The 26,070-nt window shown below is 41.3% G+C and overlaps 1 protein-coding gene across 8 annotated transcripts in view; it reads right to left on the bottom strand.

The window, feature by feature from the left end:
* The window catches only part of BIRC6 (baculoviral IAP repeat containing 6), a 302,402-nt gene extending 291,247 nt beyond the window's left edge, over positions 1 to 11,155 (bottom strand). For 6 of the 8 annotated variants that reach the window (XM_072634130.1, XM_072634135.1, XM_072634134.1 and 3 more), the window contains exon 1: positions 10,808 to 11,152. In XM_072634130.1, coding sequence (XP_072490231.1) covers positions 10,808 to 11,126 — 319 coding nt within the window. In that variant the 5' untranslated portion in view covers positions 11,127 to 11,152. Of the gene's footprint in view, positions 1 to 10,807 lie in introns of all 8 variants that reach the window. The other 2 variants (XR_011972445.1, XR_011972446.1) reach the window with 1 other exon arrangement.
* Positions 11,156 to 26,070: the final 14,915 nt, after the last annotated feature.

Genomic DNA, 26,070 nt, shown 5'->3' with positions numbered 1-26,070 from the left:
AGTTAAATCCAGATCCCAAATTTGCTTGTCATCTTTCCTCAAAAAAAGTCTTTCCTTCTCCCTTAAAACTTCAAAGGGACTAACATCCTCCCAGCTATTCAAGCTTGCAACCTAAATTTCATCCTCAACTCCTCACTGACTCTCTCCCTCACCCCTCATATCCAATCTGCTGCTAAGTGCTATCATTTCTACCTTCACAATATCGCTGGTATACATTCCCCTACTTTCCTCTGACATTGCCACCATCCTGCTATAGGCCCTTATCACCGGACAAATCTGGACCGTTGCAATAACCTGCCTCTTGATCTCCTTCCTTCAAATCTCTCCTCACTCCAATTCATGCTCCATTCAGCTAAGTCATCCTTCTATAGAGTAGGTATGTCCATGTCACTCACATCCAAACCCCAACTGTCTGGCATTCAAAGGTGATTGTAACTTGGCTCCTTCCTACTTTCCAGTCTTATATCTAACTCCACCCCCCAATCTAAGCAATCTATGATACAAGGACATTAGCCTCCTTTCTGCTTCTCACACAAGACACTACAATTCCAGCATCTGCATTTTCACCTGCTATCCCCCATGCTCTCAGCTCTTTGGTTTCCATGGCTTCCTTCAAGTCTCAGCTAAAATTTCACCTTCTTCAAGAAGCCTTTCTAGATCTCCCTTAATGTTAGTGTCTTTCCTCTATTGATCATCTCCAATTCTTCCTGTATATATCATGTTTGCATATAATTGTTTGCATGTTGTCTCCTCCCAATGGAGGAGTTGTGAGTTCTTTAAGGGGTAAGGGCTATTTTTGCATTTCTTTGTTTCCCTAGTACTTAGCATATAACTTAGCACATAGTAGGCACTTAATAAATACTGCTGTCTTGATTCTCTCTTCATCTCTGCCTAATGAATGCTTGGCTTTCCTCAAAAGAAAGTTCAAGTGCCACTTCCTACAGAAGGGCCTTTCCTGATTCCACCTACTAATAACTAATACTAATAACTTCCCCAGTACTTTGCATTTTATCTGTAAAAGGTATCCCCAAAATCTTAGTGTAATTTAAAGCTTTAGTGGCTTAAAACCACTAAGGCTTTTGGGACACCCTATATCCATTTTCCTTCTACCTATGTGTGTGCATGTTGTTTCCACCCAGTAGAAAGTAAGCACCTTAAAGGTAGGGAGTGTTTCATTTTTATATCTGCAGAGCCTTGTATAATACCTGACACATAAATCATTCCCAGGTGACAAGTAAATTTGCCTAGGTATAATAAAAAGCTTAGATATGGATACAGGTGTAGCTAATGATATGTGCAATTAATAGGTAGATGGTAGGAGGGGGAAGTGTTTCAAAAATCAAAAGTAAATCTTTTACAAAGTAACAGGAAGCTGTTCACACACCAAATCAATTCAATAAGCATTTATTAAGCACCTACTATCTGTCAACTAATATGCAATACTATCCACTACACCATACACTACATACATGGCACTATGAAAAGAAGCATATGGCAAAGTTCACAGCCTGAAAGGTCTTACAATCTAGACGGAAAGAGAACACATGAACAAGTTAAATAAAAATCCAATGAAATTCTGCAAACTTGAATTAAATTTGGCACAAAGCATAATTACTTGTTGAACGGAATACATAATTCCATAATAGGAAATAAGTAAATTTGCCTAAAGAGACCAGAAGGTACTGATAAATAAGAGTTTGAAATAATAATAAAAGTTATCACAAGGTAATAAAAAAAAGATTAATTAGCAAACAAAAATACCAAAAGTAGGTACTACTAAAATTCAAATGATAACAGTCTGGGATGAACAGGGGAAGTTTTACTCAGTATTTGAATGTGTGGATAGTAGAGCAACAGGTATTCAAGAAAGCTAAGAATGACCTTGAACAAATTTTCTCAAAGTTTATTATGGGGCAATCAGTGAACCAGTTTTCCTGAGAGGTCGGGTTCAACAGAGCGATCAAATATGAAATAAAAGATTGGAAGAGCTGGTTGAGACCAGCTTTTAGAAGACTTAGATTTAGAATACCATTCAGACCCTCAGAAATTCTGACCAAAAAACCAAGGGCAAATCACCCACCCCTATTCCTTACCTATTCAGACATCAACAGTTCTGACTCCAATCAACAGAGAATAGCATCCCTTCTTGTATAAAAGTCACACCAAAGGCACATACTAATAAATATTATTTTGGTTCATAAATATGAGTTCATATCATCTCAGAAAGCTTCCTAGTAAGAAAATAGACAGAATTTTTTTATACAGATTTGGCAGTTCTGCAACCTAAAGTCTTAGTGGTCCTTGAGAGGTAAGGTAATTTGCAATGGGTTACACAGTTATTCTGTGTGTCAGAGAGAAGACTTGAAACCAGACCTTCCTGACTTAGGGCCTATCTTTCTAACCACTAGCCTACATAGATAGATATAGATATATAAATATACATAGATAGACATAGATATATGTATACACACATACACACACACACACACACACACACACACACACTAGACTAAGGGAATGTTATATATATATATTTTCATATATATATGTATAAATGTTTAAGGGAATGTTTTATATATATGTGTGTGTGTGTGTGTGTGTGTGTGTGTGTGTGTGTGTGTGTGTATATATATATATATATATATATATATATATATGTATATATATATATATATAGTGTTAAACCTGTCATCCTCCCTGTCTTAGCCTATAGAGGTCAGTAATATAACACCCACTTATCTATAAAAAATATTTCTCAATAAGTCAAGTCAACAAATATTTGCTAAGCTCTTATTATGTATTTATTAAGCTCTTATTATGGCAGCTAGGTAGTAAAATAGATAGAGCTCCAGACCTGGAGTCAGGAAGACCTGAGTTCAAATCTGGCTTCACACAACTGCAATGTGACCCTGGGCAAGCCATTTAACCCCATTTGCCTCAGTTTCTTCATCTGTAAAACGAGATGAAGGAAATGGCAAACCACTCTAGTATCTTTGCTGAGAAAACCTAATATGGGGTTACGCAAAGAGTTGAACAGGACTGAAATGACTGAACAACAACAATATTTACGAGTACTACACTAAGCAATAGAACAGGAGTTCCCAAACTAGGGTATATGAACTTAAAAAAAAATCACTATTTCAGTAAAACTGGCTTCCTTTGTAATTCTGTGTACTTTATTTTATGCATTTAAAAATATTCTGAAGAGTCTATGGAATTCACGATAGTGGCAAAGGGATCCATGACACAGAAAAGATTAAGAATTTCTGCATTAGGGATAAAAGAAAAGCACATCCCTCCAAGACCACACATTCTAATGGGAGAGATGACAAACAAATATTGAAGTATGCACAATATATACAGAGCAGATGAAAGGTTATCTCAGAGGGGAAGGCATTAGGCAACTGGGGGCACTGGAAAGGACTCCAGCAGATGGTGGAATCTGAGCTGTACTGAAGGAAAGTAGGGAAGCCAAGGGATGAGAGTGACAGAGTGATGGGAAGGAACCTGGGAGGAAGGAGAGCATTCCAGGCATAAGGAGAGCCAGTATAAGGGCACAGAGATGGAAGATGTAGTATCCTGTTCTAACAAAACCAACTTAGGCCAGTAAGAATGAACTATGTAGTATATGGAAGGGAATAAAGTATAAGAAAATTGGAAATAAAGAAAAGGGATAAATTATTAAAAGAGTTTTAAATGTCAAACTGAGACCTTTATAGTCAATCCTAGAAATAAGTAAAAAGCCACTGGAGTTTATTGAATATGGGATGATATGATCAGATTTATACTTCAGAAAAAATCACTTTAGCAGCTGAGTGGTAGGATGGAGTGGGAAGAGAATTGAGGCAGGGAAACCCATGAAAGGCTATTACAATATCACAGAAGTGATAAGAACTTGAACTATAATAACCCAATTTCATTCAGTATTTACTGGGTGAGGGTTGGAATTCTCTCAACAGTTTTTAGGATAAGGAAGCAATTGATTTCTACTTTCTATGAATTGGCAAAAGGAAATATGGTCTGTCAGCTTAATGCTACTGAGAACCCATCATCAACTGAACCCACATACTCCTACCCTCAAGTTGTTCCTGACCTACTCATCCTCAATCCCAGGAAACATACATATCCTATTGCTTAGAGAAAGCTCTAATGAAGTCACTAAATCATGCTAATTTCCATCACTTAAAATTTATGGTGCCTTATCTCAACTATCAGTAGCACAGAGGATTACAGTGCTGGTTTCAGAATAAGGAAAGCGTGGCTTTAATTCCTATCTCTGACACATACAGGTTTCGGAATCAATCTAGGAGTCATCCTTAATTCTTTACTCTCCTGTCCTTTACCAACACCACTATCTCTCCAAACAACTGCAAAGTCTTGATGTTTCAATAACTCTACCTGCACAACATCTCACATTAATCCCCATCTCTGGCAAGTACTTTGGTTTAAGATTCCATCTCTACTGCAAGAGCCTCTAACTGGCCTCCATACAACCCCAACTGGTCTTCCTGTAACAGTCTCTACCCTTTCCAATTCATCTTATACCAAACTGACATTCCTGAGGCAAAGACAAAGGTCTAAACCAGAGGTGGGGAACCTGTGGCCTGCCACATGTGGACTTCTAGGTCCTTGGGTGCAGCCTTTTGAATGAGTCCAAGTTTTACAGAACAAATCCTTTTATTAAGGGATTTGTTCTGTGAAATTTGGATTCAAAGGGCCACACCTGAGGACCTAGAGGGCCTAAACCACGTAAGACCTCCGTTCAATTACCTTCACCGGCTCCATTTCCTCTAGGCTAAATTATAAAAATTCCTTGGTTTAAAAGCCTTTCATAATCTGTCTTCAGCCTATCTTTCCAAGCTGTTTACATAACACTTCCCTCACTCCAAGCGCCCTTGCTTGCCACTTCCCATAGAGATAATTCGCTTCCCACCTCCATGCCTTTGCATAGGCTGTCCCCCGTGCCAGGAATGCACTGTCTTTGCAACTGTCTCTTGGAACTCCTAGCTTCCTTCAAGGCTCAGCTCAACTGCCTTTCTTTATCCTCAGCTGTAGTGCTGTTCCATCTCCAAGTCACTGTATTTATTTGTATATTTAGCTGGGAACATATTGTTGCTGCTCAGTAGAATATAAATTCCTTAAGGGCAAGAACTTTCTCATATTTGTTCTTATATTTCCAGCACCTAAGAGTACCTAGCACATAACAAGTACTGAATAAAACCATACTGATAGATAAAACAAAAACTGATTATTTCAGTCGCATAAAATCAAAGTTTTTGCAAAAATAAAATCAACAGATAAAAGATAAATTACATAGTAAAAAAAAATTTGCATCAAATATTACTAGCAGAAGCCTAATATCCAAGATATATCAGCAAATGACACATATTTAAAGCCTAAATTCATTCCCCAATTGATGAATGGTGAAAGGACATGCACAATTCAAAAGTAACCCAAACTATCAATAACTATATGAAAACATGTTCTAAATCACTAAAAAAAATAAGAGAAATTAAAACAAGTTGAGTTTTACCTCACATCCAGAAAACTGGCAAAAATGGTAAACTGAAAGAAAGGTTTCATCTATATCAAAGCATTTACAGCAGCACTTTTTGTGGTAGCAACTAAATGGATCCCATTGATTGGGAAATGGCTAAATAAATCGTGGTATATAAGAGTAATAGAATATTATTGTGCAATAAGGAATTAGGAATAAAAGAAACACGAGAAAATTCATTTTCATAGGATCATAGCTCTAGAACTGGAAAGAACATCAAGAATACCAAATAATATAAGCAGAACCAGAATACACATTGACTACAATCATCTAAGTAGGAAAAAAAAATTAAGAAGCCAAACTCTAAATAATTTTAGTAACTCATCTGGGTCTCAAGGAATAGATAATGAAACATATCTCCTCTCTCCACGAAGACAGGAGACTACAGGGAGCACAATGTTACATACACTGTCAGACAAGCTCATTCACTATTAGGAGCTGGCCTCCAAGTCAGAAAGACCTGGGTTTAATTCAAGTCCTACCTCTAACTGGTAAGAACTATGTGACTCTGGATAAGTCACTTAATCTCTCAGTATCCTTGGCAATTCTATAAGACTATAAACTACAGAAAAACTATCGATCTACATTGATAAAGGGACTTTTGCTAACTGGAAGTTCAATATAATCAATGAAATCATAGATCCAGGCCCTATTCATATCCATCAAGTTTATACCTATAGATGTACTATCTCCCTCACTAAATTGTAGGCTTCGTAAGGTCAAAGCTGTTTTGATTTCATCTTTGTATCCCTCCACAGAGTAATCACTAGTAAATGATTACTGATTGAACACTTGTTCCTCATTTTTACTTTATCATTTCCCTCCATGACATTACCAGTCAGTCTCCCATATTTGAAATATTCGTGTTACTTCCCTCTCTCATCTCATATAAATTACCAAGTCTTGGAACTCTCCTCCAGTTCCACTGAACAATCCATCTAGACTAATGCAATAGCATCCCAACAGTTCTACTTTCTCTCTCCCCAATCCATCCTTCCCCACAGTTGGGAGTAAGAATAACCTGTACATTGCTAATACACAAATCTTGTCATGTCATTCTTCTGCTCAAATGTTTCCAATGGCCCCCAAATAGAGGTCGGCCCTGATTAATCTGGCACCACTCTACAGTTCCAATTTTATTGCCTATTACTCCCTACCAAACACTACAATGCAAATCAAACTGTCCTGGATATACTCCCCCTCCCCTACATACCACACTTCACAAAGCATTTCCCTCAGAGCTCTATTAAGCCATTTTTTTGTATCTCCCCCAGATCTTCAAACAGTAGGCACAAAGTTTATTAACTAAAATGCTATTGAACTGATTTGTTATCACTTGCATCTTCTCAAATCTCCTTAAATTAACTAAAGCTATGGTAAAGTAAGTAGTCAAAATAATAGTGAGGTCCAGTAATGAACATATCCATTCTTCTCTCAAGGTAAGCAACCTTAATAATCTCAATTGGGCTGAAGGCCTGATGAAATTCAATAAATATGCTCATGCATACATACATACATATATGCATTCGTGTGTATAAAAGAAAACATAGAAAAGAAATAGCTCCTATCTTGGAAAAGCATAGGCACTAACATCCATAGGTAGACAACTACAATAACCTCACTTAAAAATGTAGTCCTATGCCCACCTACAATTTTCACCTCTTTTAAACCCAATTTACTCAATACCAAATAAAAGTAATTAGTTTTATCCACCTCTAAACCTAAGCAGAACAAATATACCACACCTCTCTACACACTGATATCTGTCTAAAGCATTCACTCCTCAAGCACCTCAGCATTAATCTCTATTATTTCCAAAAAAGTATAATAACAAATATTTTTAACTTTAGCTATTGTTACCTACAAAATAAAAAAAATACAGGCCTTCAATTCTTTTCCCAATAAATGGTAAACTAGAGTATATCTATGAATGATATAGTAACATGTAAAAATGGCAATTTAGGAAATGTCACTGTAAATATTATAAGGATTAGGATAACCTTTGTGGCTGACTTAGTGGTTTAAGAGAGTTCAAAGAATTGGAGTATTTTCGAATAAAGAAATAATACACTTTTGGGCATACATACTCAAAACTTTTGTACCATTTAGGGTTCATTGCTGTTTCCATCATCTTTTCAAAGAAAGCACATATATTCATACATCCTCTTGTTAAATTATACACCCAGAATCCTCCTCAAACTTACCTATCACAGACAACATATTCTTCCCTCACTTATGTACATGCACATGCATTCCACAGGTGTGCCCAACTATCTTGACACAGCCCAAAAATGTTACTTACCCTAAATGTGGCTTCTAGTCACACACAACCTACCCCTGCCTCCCTGATCTCCTTTCTATTCACTACAAGTAAATTTTAATACTTATAAATAAACTGAGATTTACATAGCAAGGGGCTATATATGCTCATTTGCATCTCATTTGATATTCACAACTCTGTAATGTAGGTACTACAAATAGTATTTCCATTTTACAAATGAGAAAACTGAGGTTCCAGGGTTAAACTTCTCATAGTTACATTGAAACTAAGTGTCTCAACAGTTGAAACCTGGATCTTCCTGACTCAAAAATACAATTTTTGTCCACCCATACACAATAATTAATAAAGTGTATTCCCTATCTCTCATGCACTCCTTCCTACTCCTAAATATTAACACCAAAGACTATTCATTCATTAAACTTTCTGGAATTCCTATTACATATCTCATACACTTGGAACCCTTAACTCCTAATTTCCATTGAAGTACAGAATTAAAAATTGTCAACTCTCTCTCCAAGTGATACTTTAGACCCTGGAGGCCAAATCCAATTCACTTGTAAGTCATAGCTTCATCTTCCTGATAGTCCTCTTTGAGAAGGAATGGCAAACAACCACTGTCTACACACACGGGACAACTCTCCTGTCACTTCAACAAACAAGACACCAACATTTCCCTTGACTCTCTAGATTTTGCTCAGGTTCATGCTCTACAAATACTTTTTTTTTTAAATTATATCTCTAAAGTTGGAAGGAACTTAAAGAAAGCATCTGACAATAGGCCTAATTTTAATTGAGAAACAATGAAGAAACTCAGTCACTAACTACATAGGTCACCCTAATCACTGTACCTTCTCCATTTCTTCCATATATAAACAAATTACTATCATTTTGTTATAATTATGAGGCACCTTGATGGCATATTGGATAGAGCTCTAGACTTGGGAGTTTGGAAAGTCTGAGCTCAAATGTGTAAATCCGAGAAAGTCACTTGACCTCTTTGAGCTCAGCTTCCATCATCTGCAAAATGAGTAGAACAACAGCCCCTACCTCACCAGGATTTAGAGAAGATCAAATGAGATAAAACAGTAGTAAAATCTGTGACTATTTCCAATCTATCCTGTAGATATAATTTGTACAGACCTGTTTGCTCATAGTCTCTCCCTTTAGATTGTGAACTCCCTGATGACAGAGATAGGATGGGGGGTTGGGGAGAAAGGAGGGGGTTGGTTTTTGTCTTTTTTCTCTTTCTTGAATCCCCAGTACTTAGCACTATATCTAACACATAACAGACACTTAATAAACACTTGTTGATCAGAATCGACTAAAGTGCTCTGCAAACTTCAAAGCTACACACATATATATGAAATGTATACCACTGAAATAAATGACTCTCCATCCACTTTCAAGCTAACTCTTCATCGTTTTTAGTATTGTAGGATCATAAATTTAGCACTGGAAGGAACCTCCGAGGTTATCTAATCCAACCATCATTCTTCAATTGAACAAACTGAGGCCCAAGGGGGTTAATCGACCTACCCAAGGTCATATCGGTAGCTATCAGTGCTGGAATTTGAGCCTGGCTTCTCTGGGTCCAAATGCTTGATTAAGCTTCCCACTTTACCAGGACTGCCTCCCAATTTATAGTTCTAAAACCACTCTCACATAAAAGGCTTATAGTCTAAGGTTACTTCATATCAACTCTAATTTAGCTAGACCCAGTATATATTGATCTGATCCAATAAACATTTATTAAGAACCTACTACGAACAAAGGACTGTGTCAGAAGCTAGAGATACAAAGAAATAAAAGAAAAATCGGTATTTCCTCTCAAAGACTTTATATTCTATTGTTTAGAGGCTGAGAGAAGAGATATAGCATTAAAACAGCTAGAGAGACATGATTTGAAGGAAGAAAACATATTAAAACGTAGCTTGGGCCACAACCACTTGGTAAAAGATGCCTGTCAATTACCCCCACCACCATCAACTCCTCCCCAGAAGTCTTAATGATGTCAAAGTACCATCTTTCAGGACACACAATTATAAAAATAGCAAAAAAAAAAAAAAAGCCCTGGGATTTCACCTAATCGACAATCCAGGCAAAGATTCCCACTTCTGTTTATTCTAAGTTTTTAGCCTCTGGGCAAAAGGGATGGAGACAGGGAACAAGGGGGGGGCAAGGTCTCCGCTTCAGTGGCATCCAGCCCAGCCCGATGCCTCCCTCTGGGGGGGCTGAGGAAAGAGGGCACGGCCCACACCTCGCCCCACCCGAGGAGCCCCAAGGGCAGGCTCTTTGCACCTGAGGGCGCCTATTTCTCCCTCCCTCCGAGAAGCGGAAAGACGATGAGAAGGGAGGGAGGGCAAGACCAGGAAACGAAAGCGGGGGCGGCCGAGCCCTTCCGAGCCCCTCATCCGGAGCCTCGACCCGGAGGAGCAGGCTTCCAGCCGGCCTCCCCGCACCCGGCTCAGTCTTCTACCCCTTTCGCTTTCATATCAACCGAGGACAGCGGCGGCGGCGGCGGCTGCTTCCGCCCTTCCACGGAACCCAACACCTTCATCCCAGGCCCAGCCTCGTCTCGAGACGAGCTCCGCCAGGGCCTCCTCCGAGCCTCCCCAGACCGGCAGGGCCAGCTGGGTTCACCGCCGAAGCGCGAGGCCTATAAAGGCAACCCCTACGACCACCGATCCCCGCCGGCTCCACGCCAGACTCCAGGCCGGCCTTTCCTTTCCAGCAGGAGCCGCCGCCAAAACAGGCTTTTGCCCCTACCCCCACCCCCACCCCGCCCTCGGCCGAGGCCGGCCGAGCCTCTCCTCCCGGAGCTGCCCGCCTGCTACCTCCCCCAATCATGCGTCTCCCCTTCCCCGGAGGGACGGGACCTGTCTCTCGGTGCTCGCCCCGGCACTCGGAAACCCGGCCCGGCCCCTCCCCGCGCCGAGGCCGGGGCCCCGCCGGGGGCGCCCGGGACTCACCGCTGAGCGCCGAGGCCTGTAAGGTGGCCCCCGAGGTGCCGTCGATGACTTTGATGGTCCCGCGGCTGGTGACGGCCAGGATGGCGTTGAGCGCCGGGTGGTAGGAGAGACTGTGCAGCCCATCGGCGTCGCAGCGCATGCAGCCGTCCCGCAGCACTAGCCACTCCGAGACCCCGGCCCCGGCCGCCGCCGCCGAGGAGGAGCTGCCGGGGCCCGAGGCCGCGGCAGCCGCCATCTTCCTGCCTGCGCTCAGCACAATCACACTGGGAAGCGGCTCAGTGACAGTCCCGGGAGGAGCAGCGCCGCCGCCAGTCACCATCCGGGGCCAGGGGGCAGGCCGAGCAGCGTTAGCCGGAAATGAAGTCAGGGCGCCGGGCACGCACGAGAAACGTCAGGTGGCTGGAGGGAGTAGCGGGGAGCCGGCGCGGCCCGCGGGGGTAAAGGAGGCGGTGCCGGAGGTGGGGTGGGAAGGGGCAGGGAGGCGGACGAAGCATGCGCACCACAGGCCCTGCCTGCCACGCGCACCGCGCGCCCTTCCTCTCGCCAGTCCTCGCGACCCAGTTGCTCCCATCGCGTGGCCCCACCCCCACCCAGCCTTCACGAGCCAAACTCCTCTTTCCACGTTGGGGGGAAGGGGGCGGGGTCCCAGGCTCCCCTCACGCCTTCGCCGCCTCCTGCCGCTCCTCCTCCGGCCAGCCTGAAGTGGGACTCCCGCCAACCGCTGGAGGCTGGTATCGTGGCGCCGGGCAGCCCCGGCCCCTGCGCCCGCGTCCGACTCCCCAAAGCTTCACACAGGTCGTGGATGCGGAGCTGCCGGTGCAGGCGGAGGTCCCCCGGTCCGACGCTGTCGTTTTACAAACACCCCCACACAGGTTAGGAGACTCGACCAAGGTCACCCAGACAACACGCGGCCGAGCAGTCCTGGCGCCTGAGAACGCAGAACGGATGACTGTTGAAGAAGCTTTTTCGATGAGCGTGATGGAAGGGTTGGGGGTTTTTGCCGTACCTGTAATTTCAGCCGTGTACGGAAAGCGTGTAGAGAACTGCCCGGGGTGCTGACAAGATAGTGACTCCCTCCTGGGCCCGCGGCAGGATCCGAGCCAGGGCTTTCTGACCGTACCCCAATACCGTGCTGCCTTCCAGTTGGAAATGACCTAGTCCTGACGCTGAGGCCCTTCTCAGCTCCAAGCTGTGATCCTGTGAACTCCCTGCCCAGTTCAGGAATCCCCTTTATAGCATCTGTCCTTCCTGCTTGAACACCTAACGATTGAGTGCACTTCCCCCCGTAAGGCAAGCCATTTATTCCTCTCCGTCCAGAGCTAATTATTAGAAAGATCTTGCTTAAATTAAACCAAATCTGCCTTCCTGTACGAGGAGAGAACTCTGGATTTGAAACTGGGAAAAACTGGGTTCAAATCCTACTATAACTAGATGTAGTCCTGGAAAGGTCACTTTAATTTGGGAGCCTCAGTTTCCAAAATGGTAAAATGGAGATAGTAATAGCACTATCCATCACAGAGTTGTTGTGAGAATCCAGACAAGTAAGCTGAGCCTCATCTGAAAGTTGCCATCATATGTATGTGTAAAGTGAGCCACTGGGGCAGTGACTTTGCTTGACTTGTGGGAGAGGCCAGTCCGCTAAGATCTGATCTCCCAATGATACTAAAATAAGGGTAGAACTGAGGTGACACTAATCCCACCTCCTCCTTGAATAGTAAGACATTTAGGATTGTCTTGCCCTTATATGGAAATTGTTTTACTCCTGTTTATATAAGCCTTTTGAAGTTTGAATTCCTGGGGAGCTTGAATTCTGCCCCAGTTTTATTTTCTGAGTTTGCCTTATTGACCAGGGTGAGGCCAGACCAGGATTTCTTTTAACATGTACGTATTCAATTCAATAAACATTTATTACGTACTTTTACTGTTGTAAATACTTGGGTATAGTAGTGAATTTAGTTGCTGTAAGGGTAAATATAAGTAGGTTTTAAAACTGCAAAGTGTTCTACATGTGTTACCTCATTTGATCCTCACAACAACCCTGTGATGTGGGTATTACTCTTATTCCATTTTTACAGATGAGAAAAGTGAGGTCCTGAGGGATTAAAAGACTTGCCAAGTGTCTAAGGCAGGACTCTAACATGTAACCCTCTAGGTCCTCAAGGGCTGCCCTTTGACCGAATCCAAACTTGAATCTGCCTCCAAGACAAAGGTTTCCCCACCCCTGAGTCCTAGGTCCATCTAATGTATTCACACCTGACCTACACCTCTTAGAATTTCTAGCTCCCTTCAAAACATAATTCAGCTATCTCATCCTGCATAAGGCCCTTCCTAACTCACACTTCTGATTGCTTGTACTTTCTTTCCTTAAAATTTTTATATACTTTGAAGGTTGCACAGTGTGTTGAGCATTGAGCAAGGAGTCAGGAAATTGTCATTTCAGTCCTGCCTAACTCTTCTTAATGCCATTTGGGGTTTTCTTGGCAAAGATAGTGGAGTAGTGTGCCATGTCCTGGCTAGCTCATTTTACAGATGAGGAAACTGAGGGTCATGAACTCTACTGTGCCACCTGGCAGCTTTCATATATGTGTGTAAAGTAAGCCACTCACGTCAGGAAAACCTGAGTTCCAATCCTGCTTTAGACACTTTCTAGCTATGTGACCCCAACAACTCATATAGCCTCTCTCAACCTAGCAATCATCGTTCTAACTTTTACTTAGAGAAATATATGTTGTATCCCCAAAGGGTAGGGACTTTTCATTGGAGCAATTTCTGCCATATACTAGGCTAGTTTTTTCTTTAAAAGGTATAAAAACCATCCCTGAGACTTAATTGACTCAGGGAGATTAAATTGCTAATCATCATGGCTTCCTGGTGATGATCTCTCCTTCTGGCTTAATTAGGATGGTCAACACTGAGACAGGGAAGCATTGCTCAACAGAATCAACTGCTGTCTCCTTTCAGTACAATGGACAAGTAAACCTCCTTTTTGTTAACTGTTAGTTGGTCTACAGATGTCTAATTTTTTTCAAAATCTGAACCTGGAGCACCGGACTGAACCTAATCCAGTCTACAGAAACTAACAGGTGATACTTGGTAGAATTATATCATAATGAGACCTTGATAGGGCAGGGCAATGTAGGGGTAACGGGACTTGGAGTAAAACAACAGCTCAATTCAGTGACTACAGGCTGGTCCTTTTCATGCTGAAGATAATAGCCTGATAGATACTAAAAGAGGTTGACATTGAGGATAAAGATAATGTCAGAGGGGATATTCCCTGGTTATTGTTAATGGTCTTAGAAAAACTCAATTGTCAGCATAAGGAAAAGAAAAATTTACTGTCCCTTTAAATTCAGTAAGTAGGAACAAAGCTCTTGGTTTTTAAGGACTAGGTTCCAAGGCAGAAAGGTCAGTTGGTGGATTTTGTATCTTCTATCCCTGGCAGAAAGACTTGTATACACATTCATTTGTTGTTGTCCGCTCTCAAAGAGAACCAAAATGACATTACTATGCTAGAATCAAGTTACAGTGTGTCCTACTAGAGCTGATCAGACCAATATGAGCTCAGAATGTTCTACCCTAGGTCAGGCACAAATAGTCCATGTGAACATTTGGGGTGGAGTCTCTAAATCTACACATCTTGTGTTTCTTTTGAGCTACTTCAATTCTGCTTTATTCATAGAGCATAGTATCTTCTCTGATGTGGGCATACCACATCACCTGGCAGAGAGACTTATACACATATTAAGTGCCTATAAACATTAAATTGAATTGGATAGCTCCTCAATGCCTGGTCAAAGTCCTTAACCCCAAGTATTCAGACTGGTATAATTATAAATAACTACTGTTGGATTCCTTATATTTCATTCTTGTCTTTATTTCCAGTACCTTCTTCCCTGTCTAGATAGACACCAGAGGTTTCAAACTCATTTGGCCAAACTAGATTAAAATGTAACTGGGAAATGTTTAACAAAATAATTAGAAATATAGGAAAACATAGATAATGTTAATTTGTGATTTTCTAAGTCAAGGGACCCATTTCTCTTTGAGTTTGACTACTGATCTATACCTCTAATCTGTTATTGACTTCTTTTTAGTGGTAAGAATGAAAATGCCAGTACGCTCTGGGTTCTAACATTGCCCTGACTTTGTAAGGGTTCTGGTGATCAATCAACAAAATTTTGTTAAATACCAACTCTATGCAGAGTACAATGCTAGGCCCTGTGGACACTAACACATAAGGGAAGGGGTGTTGGCTCTTTAGGACCTGGCGTTGTATCCAAGGGAGATAACATACACATATTGGCATATGCAAAATAGATAGTCATTTTGCTGGGAAGGTATTAGCAGCTGAGGGGATGAGAAAAGGTTTTATATAGAAGGTGATCCTTGAGCTGAGCCTTGAAGGAAACTGAGGCAGAGGTGAGGAAGGAATGCATATTTGGACATAGGGGACAAGTAGAAATGTGCAGAAATGCTACCATGGAAGGACATGTGTGAGGAACAGCAAGAAGTTCAATTTAGCTGAACCATACTTTCCATGGAAGGAGGCAATAAATGTTAAGGTCAAAAAAATAGATTGAAATTGGGTTGTAAAATCCTTCAAATGTCAAAAAGAAGAGTTAACATTTGATCCTTGAAGTAACAGGGAAGCATTGACATGGTCAGACCTTCCCTTTAAGAAAATCACTTTGGGGGGGAAGAGCCAAGATGGTGGAGTAGAAAGACACACATATGCTAGCTCCGAAACCCACAGCCCATAAAATATCTGTAAAGAAGAACTCCCAACAAATTCTGGAGCAGCAGAAGCCACAGAACAATGGAGTGGAGGAGATTTCTGTTCCAGAGAGACCTGAAACCTAACATGAAAGGTCCGTTGCGCACTGGGCCCACAGCAGAGCCCAGCCCTGCCTTGACCCCCTGGCACCAAGGGGAGCAGATCCAAGCAGGCTTCAGGGACAGAATCTCCAGCAGCCACACAGGTCCCTCCACCCACAGGCGCCAAAGGTCAGTGAGAGGGTCTTTTTGGCTGGCCAAGAGGGGAGTGGGGTGTCCCCATAACTCAGGCCCCCTCGGGAGGCAGCAGCGGAGGCAGCAGAGGACAAGGGTTCCCAAAGCAGGCAGGAGCCCAGATCCATTGTTGAAGGTCTCCTCATAAAACCCCTGAGGGAACTGAGTCCCTTGTGGTAGCACTGCCTCCACCTGAGCAGCTGAACCTTATCTCACACTGAATAGCAGCCCGGCCCCACAGAAATCCCTGAGGCTGGGAAGCAGCATTTGAATCTCAGCCCCCAAGCACTAGCTGGGCAGATCTGGAGGCGAGGTGGGTGTGGAGAGGACACTCAGAAGTCAAATAACTGGCTGGGAAAATGCCCAGAAAAGGGAAAAAAAACAAGACCATAGTAACCTTATAAGGTTACTTTCTTGGTGAACAGATATCTCCTCCCATCCTTTCAGATGAAGAAAAACAATGCTTACCATCAGGGAAAGACATAGAAGTCAAGGCTTCTGTATCCCACACATCCAAAATAAATGTTCAGTGGGCTCAGGCCATGGAAGAGCTCAAAAAGGAATTTGAAAATCAAGTTAGAGAGGTGTAGGAAAAACTGGGAAGAGAAATGAGAGAGATGCAAGAAAAGCATGAAAAGCAGATCAACACTTTGCTAAAGGAGACCCAAAAAAATGCTGAAGAAAATAACACCTTGAAAAATAGGCTAACTCAATTGGCAAAAGAGGTTCAAGAAGCCAATGAGGAGAAGAATGCTTTCAAAAGCAGAATTAGCCAAATGGAAAGGGAGGTCCAAAAGCTCACTGAAGAAAATAGTTCTTTCAAAATTAGAATGGAACAGATGGAGGCTAAAAACTTTATGAGAAACCAAGAAATCACAAAACAAAACCAAAAGAATGAAAAAATGGAAGATAATGTGAAATATCTCATTGAAAAAACAATTGACCTGAAAAATAGATCCAGGAGAGACAATTTAAAAATTATGGGACTACCTGAAAGCCATGATCAAAAAAAGAGCCTAGACATCATCTTTCATGAAATTATCAAGGAAAACTGACCTGATATTCTAGAACCAGAGGGCAAAATAAATATTGAAATAATCCACTGATCACCTCCTGAAAGAGATCCAAAAAGAGAAACTCTTAAGAACATTGTGGCCAAATTCCAGAGTTCCCTGGTCAAGGAGAAAATATTGCAAGCAGCTAGAAAGAAACAATTCAAGTATTGTGGAAATACAATCAGGATAACACAAGATCTAGCAGCTGCTACATTAAGGGATCAAAGGGCATGGAATATAACATTCCAGAAGTCAAAGGAACTAGGACTAAAACCAAGAATCACCTACCCAGCAAAACTGAGTATAATACTTCAGGGGAAAAAATGGTCTTTCAATGAAATAGAGGACTTTCAAGCATTCTTTTTTTTTTTTTTTTTAATTTTTATTTTTATTTTTTTTTCCCATTTTATTAAATTTATTTATTTAACTTTTAACATTCATTTTCACAAAATTTTGGGTTACAAATTTTCTCCCCTTTTATCCCCTCCCCCCCCAAACACCAAGCATTCTAATTGCCCCTATGACCAATCTGCTCTCTCTTCTATCATCCCTTTCTGCCCTTGTCTCCATCTTCTCTTTTGTCCTGTAGGGGCAGATAGCTTTCTATACCCCTTTACCTGTTTTTCTTATTTCCTAGTGGCAAGAACATTACTCGACAGTTGATCCTAACACTTTGAGTTCCAACTTCTCTTCCTCCCTCCCTCCCCACCCCTTCCCTTTGGAAGGCAAGCAATTCAATATAGGCCATATCTGTGTAGTTTTGCAAATGACTTCCATAATAGTTGTGTTGTATAGGACTAACTATATTTCCCTCCATCCTATCCTGTCCCCCATTACTTCTATTCTCTTTTGATCCTATCCCTCCCCATGAGTGTCGACCTCGAATTGCACTCTCCTCCTCATGCCCTCCCTTCTATCATGGACTTTCAAGCATTCTTGATGAAAAGACCAGAGCTGGAAAGAAAATTTGACCTTCAAACACAAGAATCAAGAGAAGCATGAAAAGGTAAACAGCAAAGAGAAGTCATAAGGGACTTATTAAAGTTGAACTGTTTACATTCCTACATGGAAAGACAATATTTGTAACTCTTGAAACTTTTTTCAGTATCTGGGTAGTTGGTAGGATTATACACACACATACACACACACACACACACACACATATAGAGAGAGGGAGAGAGAGAGAGAGAGAGAGAGAGCACAGGGAGAGCTGAATAGGAAAGGATCATATCTAAAAAAATGAAATAAAGGAGTGAGAGAGGATTATATTAGGTGGAGAAAGGGAGAAATGGAATGGGGCAAATTATGTCTCATAAAAGAGGCAAGAAATAGCCTTTTCAGTGGAGGGGAAAAAAGGGGAGGTGAGAGAAAAAACATGAAGCTTACTCTCATCACATTCAACTAAAGGAAGGAATAAAATGCACACTCATTTTGGTATGAAAACCTATCTTACAATACAGGAAAGTGGGGGAGAAGGGGATAAGCAGGGTGGGGGGGATGATGGAAGGGAGGGCAATGGAAGAAGGGAGCAATTAGAAGTCAACACTCTTGGGGAGGGACAAGGTCAAAAGAGAGAATAGAAGAAATGGAAGGCAGAATAGGATGGAGGGAAATATAGTTAGTCTTACACAACACGACTATTATGGAAGTCATTTGCAAAACTACACATATATAGCCTATAATGAATTGCTTGCCTTCCCAATGGGAATGGGTGGGGAGGGAGGGATGAAGAGAAGTTGGAACTCAAAGTTTTAGGAACAACTGTTGAGTACTGTTCTTGCTACTAGAAAATAAGAAATAAAGGTAATGGGGTATAGAAAGTTATCTTGCCCTACAGGACAAAAGAGAAGATGGGGACAAGGAAAGGGAGGGATGATAGAAGAGAGGGCAAATTGGTGATAGGGGCAATTAGAATGCCTGGTGTTTTGGGGTGGGGGGAGGGGACAAATGGGGAGAAAATTTGGAACCCAAAATTTTGTGAAAATGAATGTTAAAAGTTGAATAAATAAATTTAAAATAAAAATAATAATAATAATAAACCTTACTCTTAAGAAATACCCCTAGAACTCTGAAGGGAGTAGTAGCCTAGCTCTGGGGATCCAACCTGCTCAAAGTGTGAGTTAGGAAAGGGAGTCTAAGAGTCTGTCTGTATTACATGTTCACTGAACAAAATATTTATTAACTAATCTCTGTGTGGGGAATGCTGTACCAAGTACTGAAAGAATATAAAAAAGATTGGATAAGACATAACACATGACATCATGGGCCTTTGACTCAATTAGGAGCATAGCTCTGATACACAATAGGACTTGATAACTGCAGTAGATGCAAAGAAAAGTGTTATTTGAAGCCCAAGGATGAAGATAGCATACTACAAGGGCAATCATGGAAAGTTCTCTGGAAGAGAAACATAAGAATTCTTTTTTTCTCTGCCCCTCTCATTTGATAAGCTCATCGTTGCCCATGAGTTCAGTTATCATCTCTCTGTTGCTGATATCCAGATCTTTCTGTCCAGCCCTATCTCTCTCCAGAGCTCCAATCTTTCATCACTTATTGGGTATTTTGTACTAAATATCCCATGGGCACAGGGCATCTCAGACTCAGCAAGTTCAAAAAAGAACTCATTATCTTTCCCCACAAACCTACCCCTCTTTAAAACTTTTCAATCACTTTTAAAGGTACCACTATCATCCCAGTCATTCATTTACACCTTCCTCACTCTTACCCAATATTTGCTATTTGCCAGATTTTGTCTTTTCTTTCTCCACAATCAATCAACCAGAAAAAAATTTATTAAATGCTTACTATGTACATGAACTGTGCTAAACAACAGTATACAAAGACAGGCAAAAATCATCCCTCTCTTCAAACTATACTATTGGGGGGAGATAATATGTAAATAAATTGGTACACACATGATCGATACAGAGTGAAGGGAAGGTAACTATAGAGAATAAGACTCATGTGACTGGAGGAATTGGAGATGCTAAAGGTGGCATTTGAGCTGACTCTTGAAAGAAGCTGTGGTGTCAAAAGGTGAAGGTGAAGAGGGAGATCTTTTCAGGTATGAGGATATCCAGGGCAAAAGCACAGGTGTGGGAGAGAATCACTCACTTACTGTTGGACTGTGAAGTGAAGAGGGTAGTGAGGGGTGAGAACATTGGAAAAGTAGTAAGGCAGTCAGCTGTCAAAAGACTTAAATATCAAAGAGAAGATCTGATATATTTTCAGGTATTAAGGAACCACTGGAGTGTATTGACTGTGTAGAAAAGGGAGAGTGTGTCACATGGTCAGATTGATGCTACTGAAGCATCACTTTGGCAGCTATGCGGAGGAAGACTTGAGGCAGGAAGACCAACTGAAGAGTGATTGCAGTAGTCCAGGAAAGAGCTGATTCACTAGGGTGGTGGCTGTGTATGAGTAAAGAGAAGGGGATCTACAAGAGAGACATATAGGTAGAAAATATCTTTTCTAGTTATGGATTAAATATGTGAGTTGAATGAAAGTGAGGGGTTGAGGAGGACACTGAGTTTGCAAACCCCACAAACTGGGAGAATGTGTGCTCTCAAAGTTAAGAGGAAAGTTTGTTTTTTTTTTTAATTTATTTATTTTAAGTTTTCAACATTCATTTCCACAAAATTTTGAGTTCCAAATTTTCTCCCCATCTCTCTCCTCCCCCCACCCCAAAACACCAAGCATTCTAATTGCCCCTACCACTAATCTGCCCTCCCTTCTAACATTTCCTCCCTTCCCTTATCACCATCTTCTCTTTTGTCCTGTAGGGCAAGATAAATTTCTATATCCCATTACCTTTATTTCTTATTTCCCAGTTGTATGCAAGAACAATATTCAACAGTTGTTCTTAAAACTTTGAGTTCCAACTTCTCCTCCTTCCTCCCTCCCCACCCATTCCCATTGGGAAGGCAAGCAATTCAATATAGGCTATATATGTGTAGTTTTGCAAAATGACTTCCATAATACTCATGTTGTGTAAGACTAAATTTCCCTCCATCCTATCCTGCCTCCCATTTCTTCTATTCTCTCTTTTGACCTTGTTCCTCCCCAAGAGAGCTGACTTCTAATTGCTCCCTTCTTCCATTGCCCTCCCTTCCATCATCCCCCCCACCCTGCTTATCCCCTTCTCCCCCACTTTCCTGTATTGTAAGATAGGTTTTCATACCAAAATGAGTGTGCATTTTGTTCCTTCCTTTAGTCGAATGTGATGAGAGTAAGCTTCATGTTTTTTCTCTCACCTCCCCTCTTTTTCCCTCCACTGAAAAGCCTATTTCTTGCCTCTTTTATGAGACATAATTTGCCCCATTGCATTTCTCCCTTTCTCCTCCTAATATAATCCTCTCTCACTCCTTTATTTCATTTTTTTAGATATGATCCCTTCCTATTCAACTCTCCCTGTGCTCTCTCCCTCTCTCTCTCTCTCTCTCTCTCTCTCTCTCTCTCTCTCTCTCTCTCTCTCTCTCTCTCTCTCTTCTCTCCCTCTCTCTATATGTGTGTGTGTGTGTGTGTATGTGTGTGTATAATACCACCAACTACCCAGATACTGAAAAAAGTTTCAAGAGTTACAAATATTGTCTTTCCATGTAGGAATGTAAACAATTCAACTTTAGTAAGTCCCTTATGATTTAAGAGGAAAGTTTAGAAGAGGGGAAGGTTTGTGGGGAAAGATAATTAGTTCTGCTTTCGATATGTTTAGTTTAAGATGCCTATGGGTCTTCCGATTCTAAATGTCCAGTGGGCAATTCTAAATGCTGAATTGAAATTCAGAAGAGACGACCATAAATTCGGTCATCATTTGCATAGAGATAAGAGCTAAACATGAGAGCTAATGAGATCACCAGAAGAGACAGTCTCTCTCCTATTCACCCCTTTCATTCCACATACACAAAGCCACTAGCCTGGGTACTCCTTTTGGGTATGGGATTGAATTATTGCTGAGATCCCTACCAATTCTCAAATTCTGTGATTCTGATTGTGTAGAGTAGGGGGAGGGCACTGATCAGGACCCCTGATCAAATGATTTTTCCCTAGTCGAATCAAAATTTCAGAAGAGGCAGGTTAACACTAGGTATTAGAAGTACAAAGTGAATATGCTACACTCATACTTTTTTACAAGATGAAGTTTTGTCAATCAAGTGTGATGAAATTAGAGAGAGGGTGACTAGCCACTGCCTGGCTGAAGGAATGAGTGGAGGCCATTTAGGAGCACCAAAGACAGCCAGCTATGGTAGAAGAGAAGGAATCTTTAGGAGAATCATCCTTTACCTCCCTACAATAAATATACACAATTCTGTTTAGAATTAAAGCTCCTCACAGTACTGTGTGCATCTTATCTTTCTATGCCAGTTTTCCATCACTCCCTTTCACACATACTAGGCTTCCATCAAACTGGCCTACTCAACATTCCTTCTCCTATGTCTGAGGCTCTACCCAGGCTATCCCTATTGCTTGGTATGTACTTCCTCACCTGCCCCTTTCAGCTCATTTCAAGGCTCAGCTCAGGTGCCATCTCCTAAAAGAGGCCTCTCCTGATTCCCCCTCAAACTGTTAGGAATCTGCCCAAAACTCATTTTATTGAGTTATTTTGCATGTGTTTTGTATTTACATATCTGTGTGCATTCATGCTAGCTATTCCCCATGCCTGAAATGCACTTCCTCTTCACTTCTACCTCATAGAATCCCATGTTTCCTTTAAAATTTTTTCAGGCACCATCTCCAGCATGAAACCTTTCCTGATTCCTCCAGCTGTTAGTCCTCATTCTCCAATATTATCTTGTATTTACAGATTTTGTATGTATTCTGCATATTTTTATATATGTACATGTTGTCTCTCTCAAAATATAATCTCTTTGAGGGCAGGAGCTGTTTTGTAAAAACAAAATTGTCTTGTCTTTCTCTACTCAGCACTTAACATAATGTCAGGCATATAGTAAGCACTTTAATCAATTCTAGATTAACTGAATTGAATTAAATTGACTCTTGTTCAGGGAAAATGGTACCAAAAATCTAGGATTTTATCCTCATCTTGCCTGAGAAAGTGGCAGATGAATTAGCCATTTCACAGAGCTAGGAGGACCATGCAGAATGGCAAGAAGTCAGAGAGGCTACTAGGCCCTCCCCTTCCAATCACAGGAAAATACAAACCAAAACAGGACTTGGGATGTTGAGGGAGTGTTAAGTTCCAGAAAGATACTTTCTTTTATTTGGGATTATACGTAACCCTGGATATCTGCATCCTTCCCTGGGATCAACCATTGATCTGTTGGTTTCCTTTCCTCCTTCATTTAAATCAGCTTTTTTTCCTGTAATATTGTGAACTATAACCAACCTGTCTTACATGTGTGCTAGATTGCATCCCCTCCAGTCTTCTCCAGCAGATTGCAAACCTCAAGCATCTCCTCTTCCTTGAATTTTCAACCTTTTCTTATCTATTGGTTCTTTCTCTTCTACCTTCAAATATGCTGAAGTCTCCTCCATCCTTGACTAGGCTCTATTATCCCTTCAAAATATTTATTTTGTTTATATCATGTATGTATACACATATGTGTATATATGTATACATATGTATGTATACTTACATATACTTGTTGTTTCCTCCCACAGAATATAAGTTCTTTTAGGAATGAATCTCTCTCTCTTCTTCCATTTTCCATCCAACTCCTTGAAAAAGTTATCTAGACTCACTGCCTCTACTTCCTCTCTTTGAATTCACTACTCAACCCTTTGTAGTCTGGCTTCTGAACATATCACTCAACTGAAACTGCTGTTTCTAAACTTCTGAACAATATCTAAATTATGGTCTTTTCTCAGTCCTCACATCCTTCTCTGCCACTTTGCTGAATTTGACACTGTTGATCTCCCTTTCCTCTCTGGGTCTTCATAGTATTCCATTCTCCTGATTTTCCTCATACCTGTCTGCTTTTTTCCAATCCCATTTGCTGGATCATTATCCATATTGTGCCCCCAAACTGTGAATGTACCTGAAAGTTTTGTTTCTGACTCTTTTTTCTCTCTACTTTCTCTTTCTTGGTGACCTCATCAGCCCTTGTGTGATTAATTATCATCTCTATGCAGATGACTCACAAATCTCTATATCCAACTCCAGTCTTTCCCCGGACCTTCAGTCTCACATCACAAATTGCCTGTTGGAAATTTCAAACTGCATATGCCAGAGACATCTCAAATCTAACATATTCAAAACTGAAATGATTATCTTCTCTGCCAAACCCTTCCCTCTTCCATATTTCTCTGTTTGTCCAAAGCACCACTATCCTTTGACTCTTCCAGATTTGTAACCTTAGCATTACCCTCAACTCCTCACTCTTATTTACCCCACATATTTAATCAGATGCCAAATCTTGCCACTTCTATCTCTACAACTCTTTCATCTGATTCCTTCTTTCTACTCCCACAGCTGCCAACTTAATTTAGATGCTCACCACCTCTCCCCTTCCTCACATCTCTGCCACTCCAGTTCATCCTACATACTGTGCCAAAGTGATTTACCTACCTTGTCACTCCCCTACTCAACCAATTCCAATGTCTCCATAATACCTCTAAATTCAAATCTAAATGACTTTGTTTAGCTCTTGAAGTCCTTTACAACCTGATCTCAACCTATCTTTCCAGACTCTTTGAACATTACTCATTTTGTTGTATTCTATGATCTGTCCAAACTAGCCTTTTCTCTGTTCATCACACAGGATATCTCCCGTCTCCATTTTCCCCATACCTGCTATTCACTCCTTCCTCACTACTTCCTCACAGAAAAGCTCTCTTCCCTTGTTGTTGTTGATGTTGTTGTTCTGTTTGTCCTTCATTTTTCAAAGAGGACCATGACATCAGGGAGATGATGACATGACTTGCAGTTGACTTTGATTTGAGTGAGGGAGGGCTGTTCAAGTTCTCCAGCCTCACTTTCTCCTCCTGATCCATCTGGATCCAGTGGCCAGACATTCATCAGGACGATTGGAGATGGCCCAGGATGCAAGGGGAGAGCCTGGCCCTTTTAGGCTAAAGTCTTTTCAGGTTCTCACTTTGAGTGAGATAATGCCATTTCAGTGAATAGGCCTCTTTAAGTAGTTACTCAAGGGATTGCCCCTTTAATTAAAAAAAAAAAAAATCAAACTGGGAGGGGAAGATCCTCGGCCAAAAGAGAAACAGTTACTATTTAGTAGTACCACCTTCAACAAGAGGAAACTTTTCCTGATTTTACCAACCACTAGTGCCCTCCCTCCCAAACTACCATGTATTTAACTCATTTGAATTTATTCTCTTCATATTTATTCTATACATATGTACATTCTTGCTATCTTTCCTGTTAGGAGAGAATTGAATTAGAAGGAAATCCTTGTGAATAGAAATTGTTCCATTCATTGCATTTGTATCTTTGGTACTTGGTGCTTAGCTTGTTGATTAATTGATTCTGTACTTAGAAGTGTAGATTGGTTAGGTATACTGGAAAGTCCCATGTTTACATTTCCCCCAGTTTCCTGAGCTGGGGCTGTAAGCTAAAAAGGTCAGGCCTTTGATGATACAAAAGTCTCTGAAACAAAAATTACAACAGCCTTCTACAAGAAATGATGATGTTTGTGATCCTACTTTAATGTCATGTTCATCTTCAGTTGTTTCAGTCATGTCTGACTCAGTGACCCTACTTAGAGTTTTCTTGACAGAGATACTCAAGCAGTTTACCATTTCCTTCTCCATTTCATTTTACAGATGAGGAACTGGAGCAAACAGGGTTAAATGACTTATCCAGGGTCACATAGCTAGTAAGTGTTTGAGGCCAGATTTGAACTCGAGAAATGAATCTTCCTGACTCCAGGCCCACCACCCAATTCTTTGAATAATTTTCACTTGTTTCTCCCTTCAAGAGAGAGGGATCTCTGCTAGGCATCCCAAGCACTCCATCCCCATGCACTATATAGAAAAAAAAAGAGCTAAAGGAAGGCCTCCAGCAAGCCTGTTAAAGCTGCTGCCAGAGAGCCACTTGACTTGCCAAAAGATTTTGGGTGGCCTGTGAAAAACGTAGAGGACCCCTCTTTTTTCACAGGCCGCCCAAGATCCTTTGGTGTGCCCGCAAAGTGGCCCGCAGCCAGCAGGCCACAGGTGGTCCTGACCTACTCTACAGCAAATATGGGGGACAACATGCATGTGTGGGCCTGCACAGCTTGCAATCTG

Source organism: Notamacropus eugenii, chromosome 1, assembly GCF_028372415.1.
Source record: "Notamacropus eugenii isolate mMacEug1 chromosome 1, mMacEug1.pri_v2, whole genome shotgun sequence".
NCBI lineage: Eukaryota > Metazoa > Chordata > Mammalia > Diprotodontia > Macropodidae > Notamacropus > Notamacropus eugenii.
Note: the sequence above shows the minus strand (reverse complement) of the source record. Positions and strands in the feature narration are given on the sequence as shown.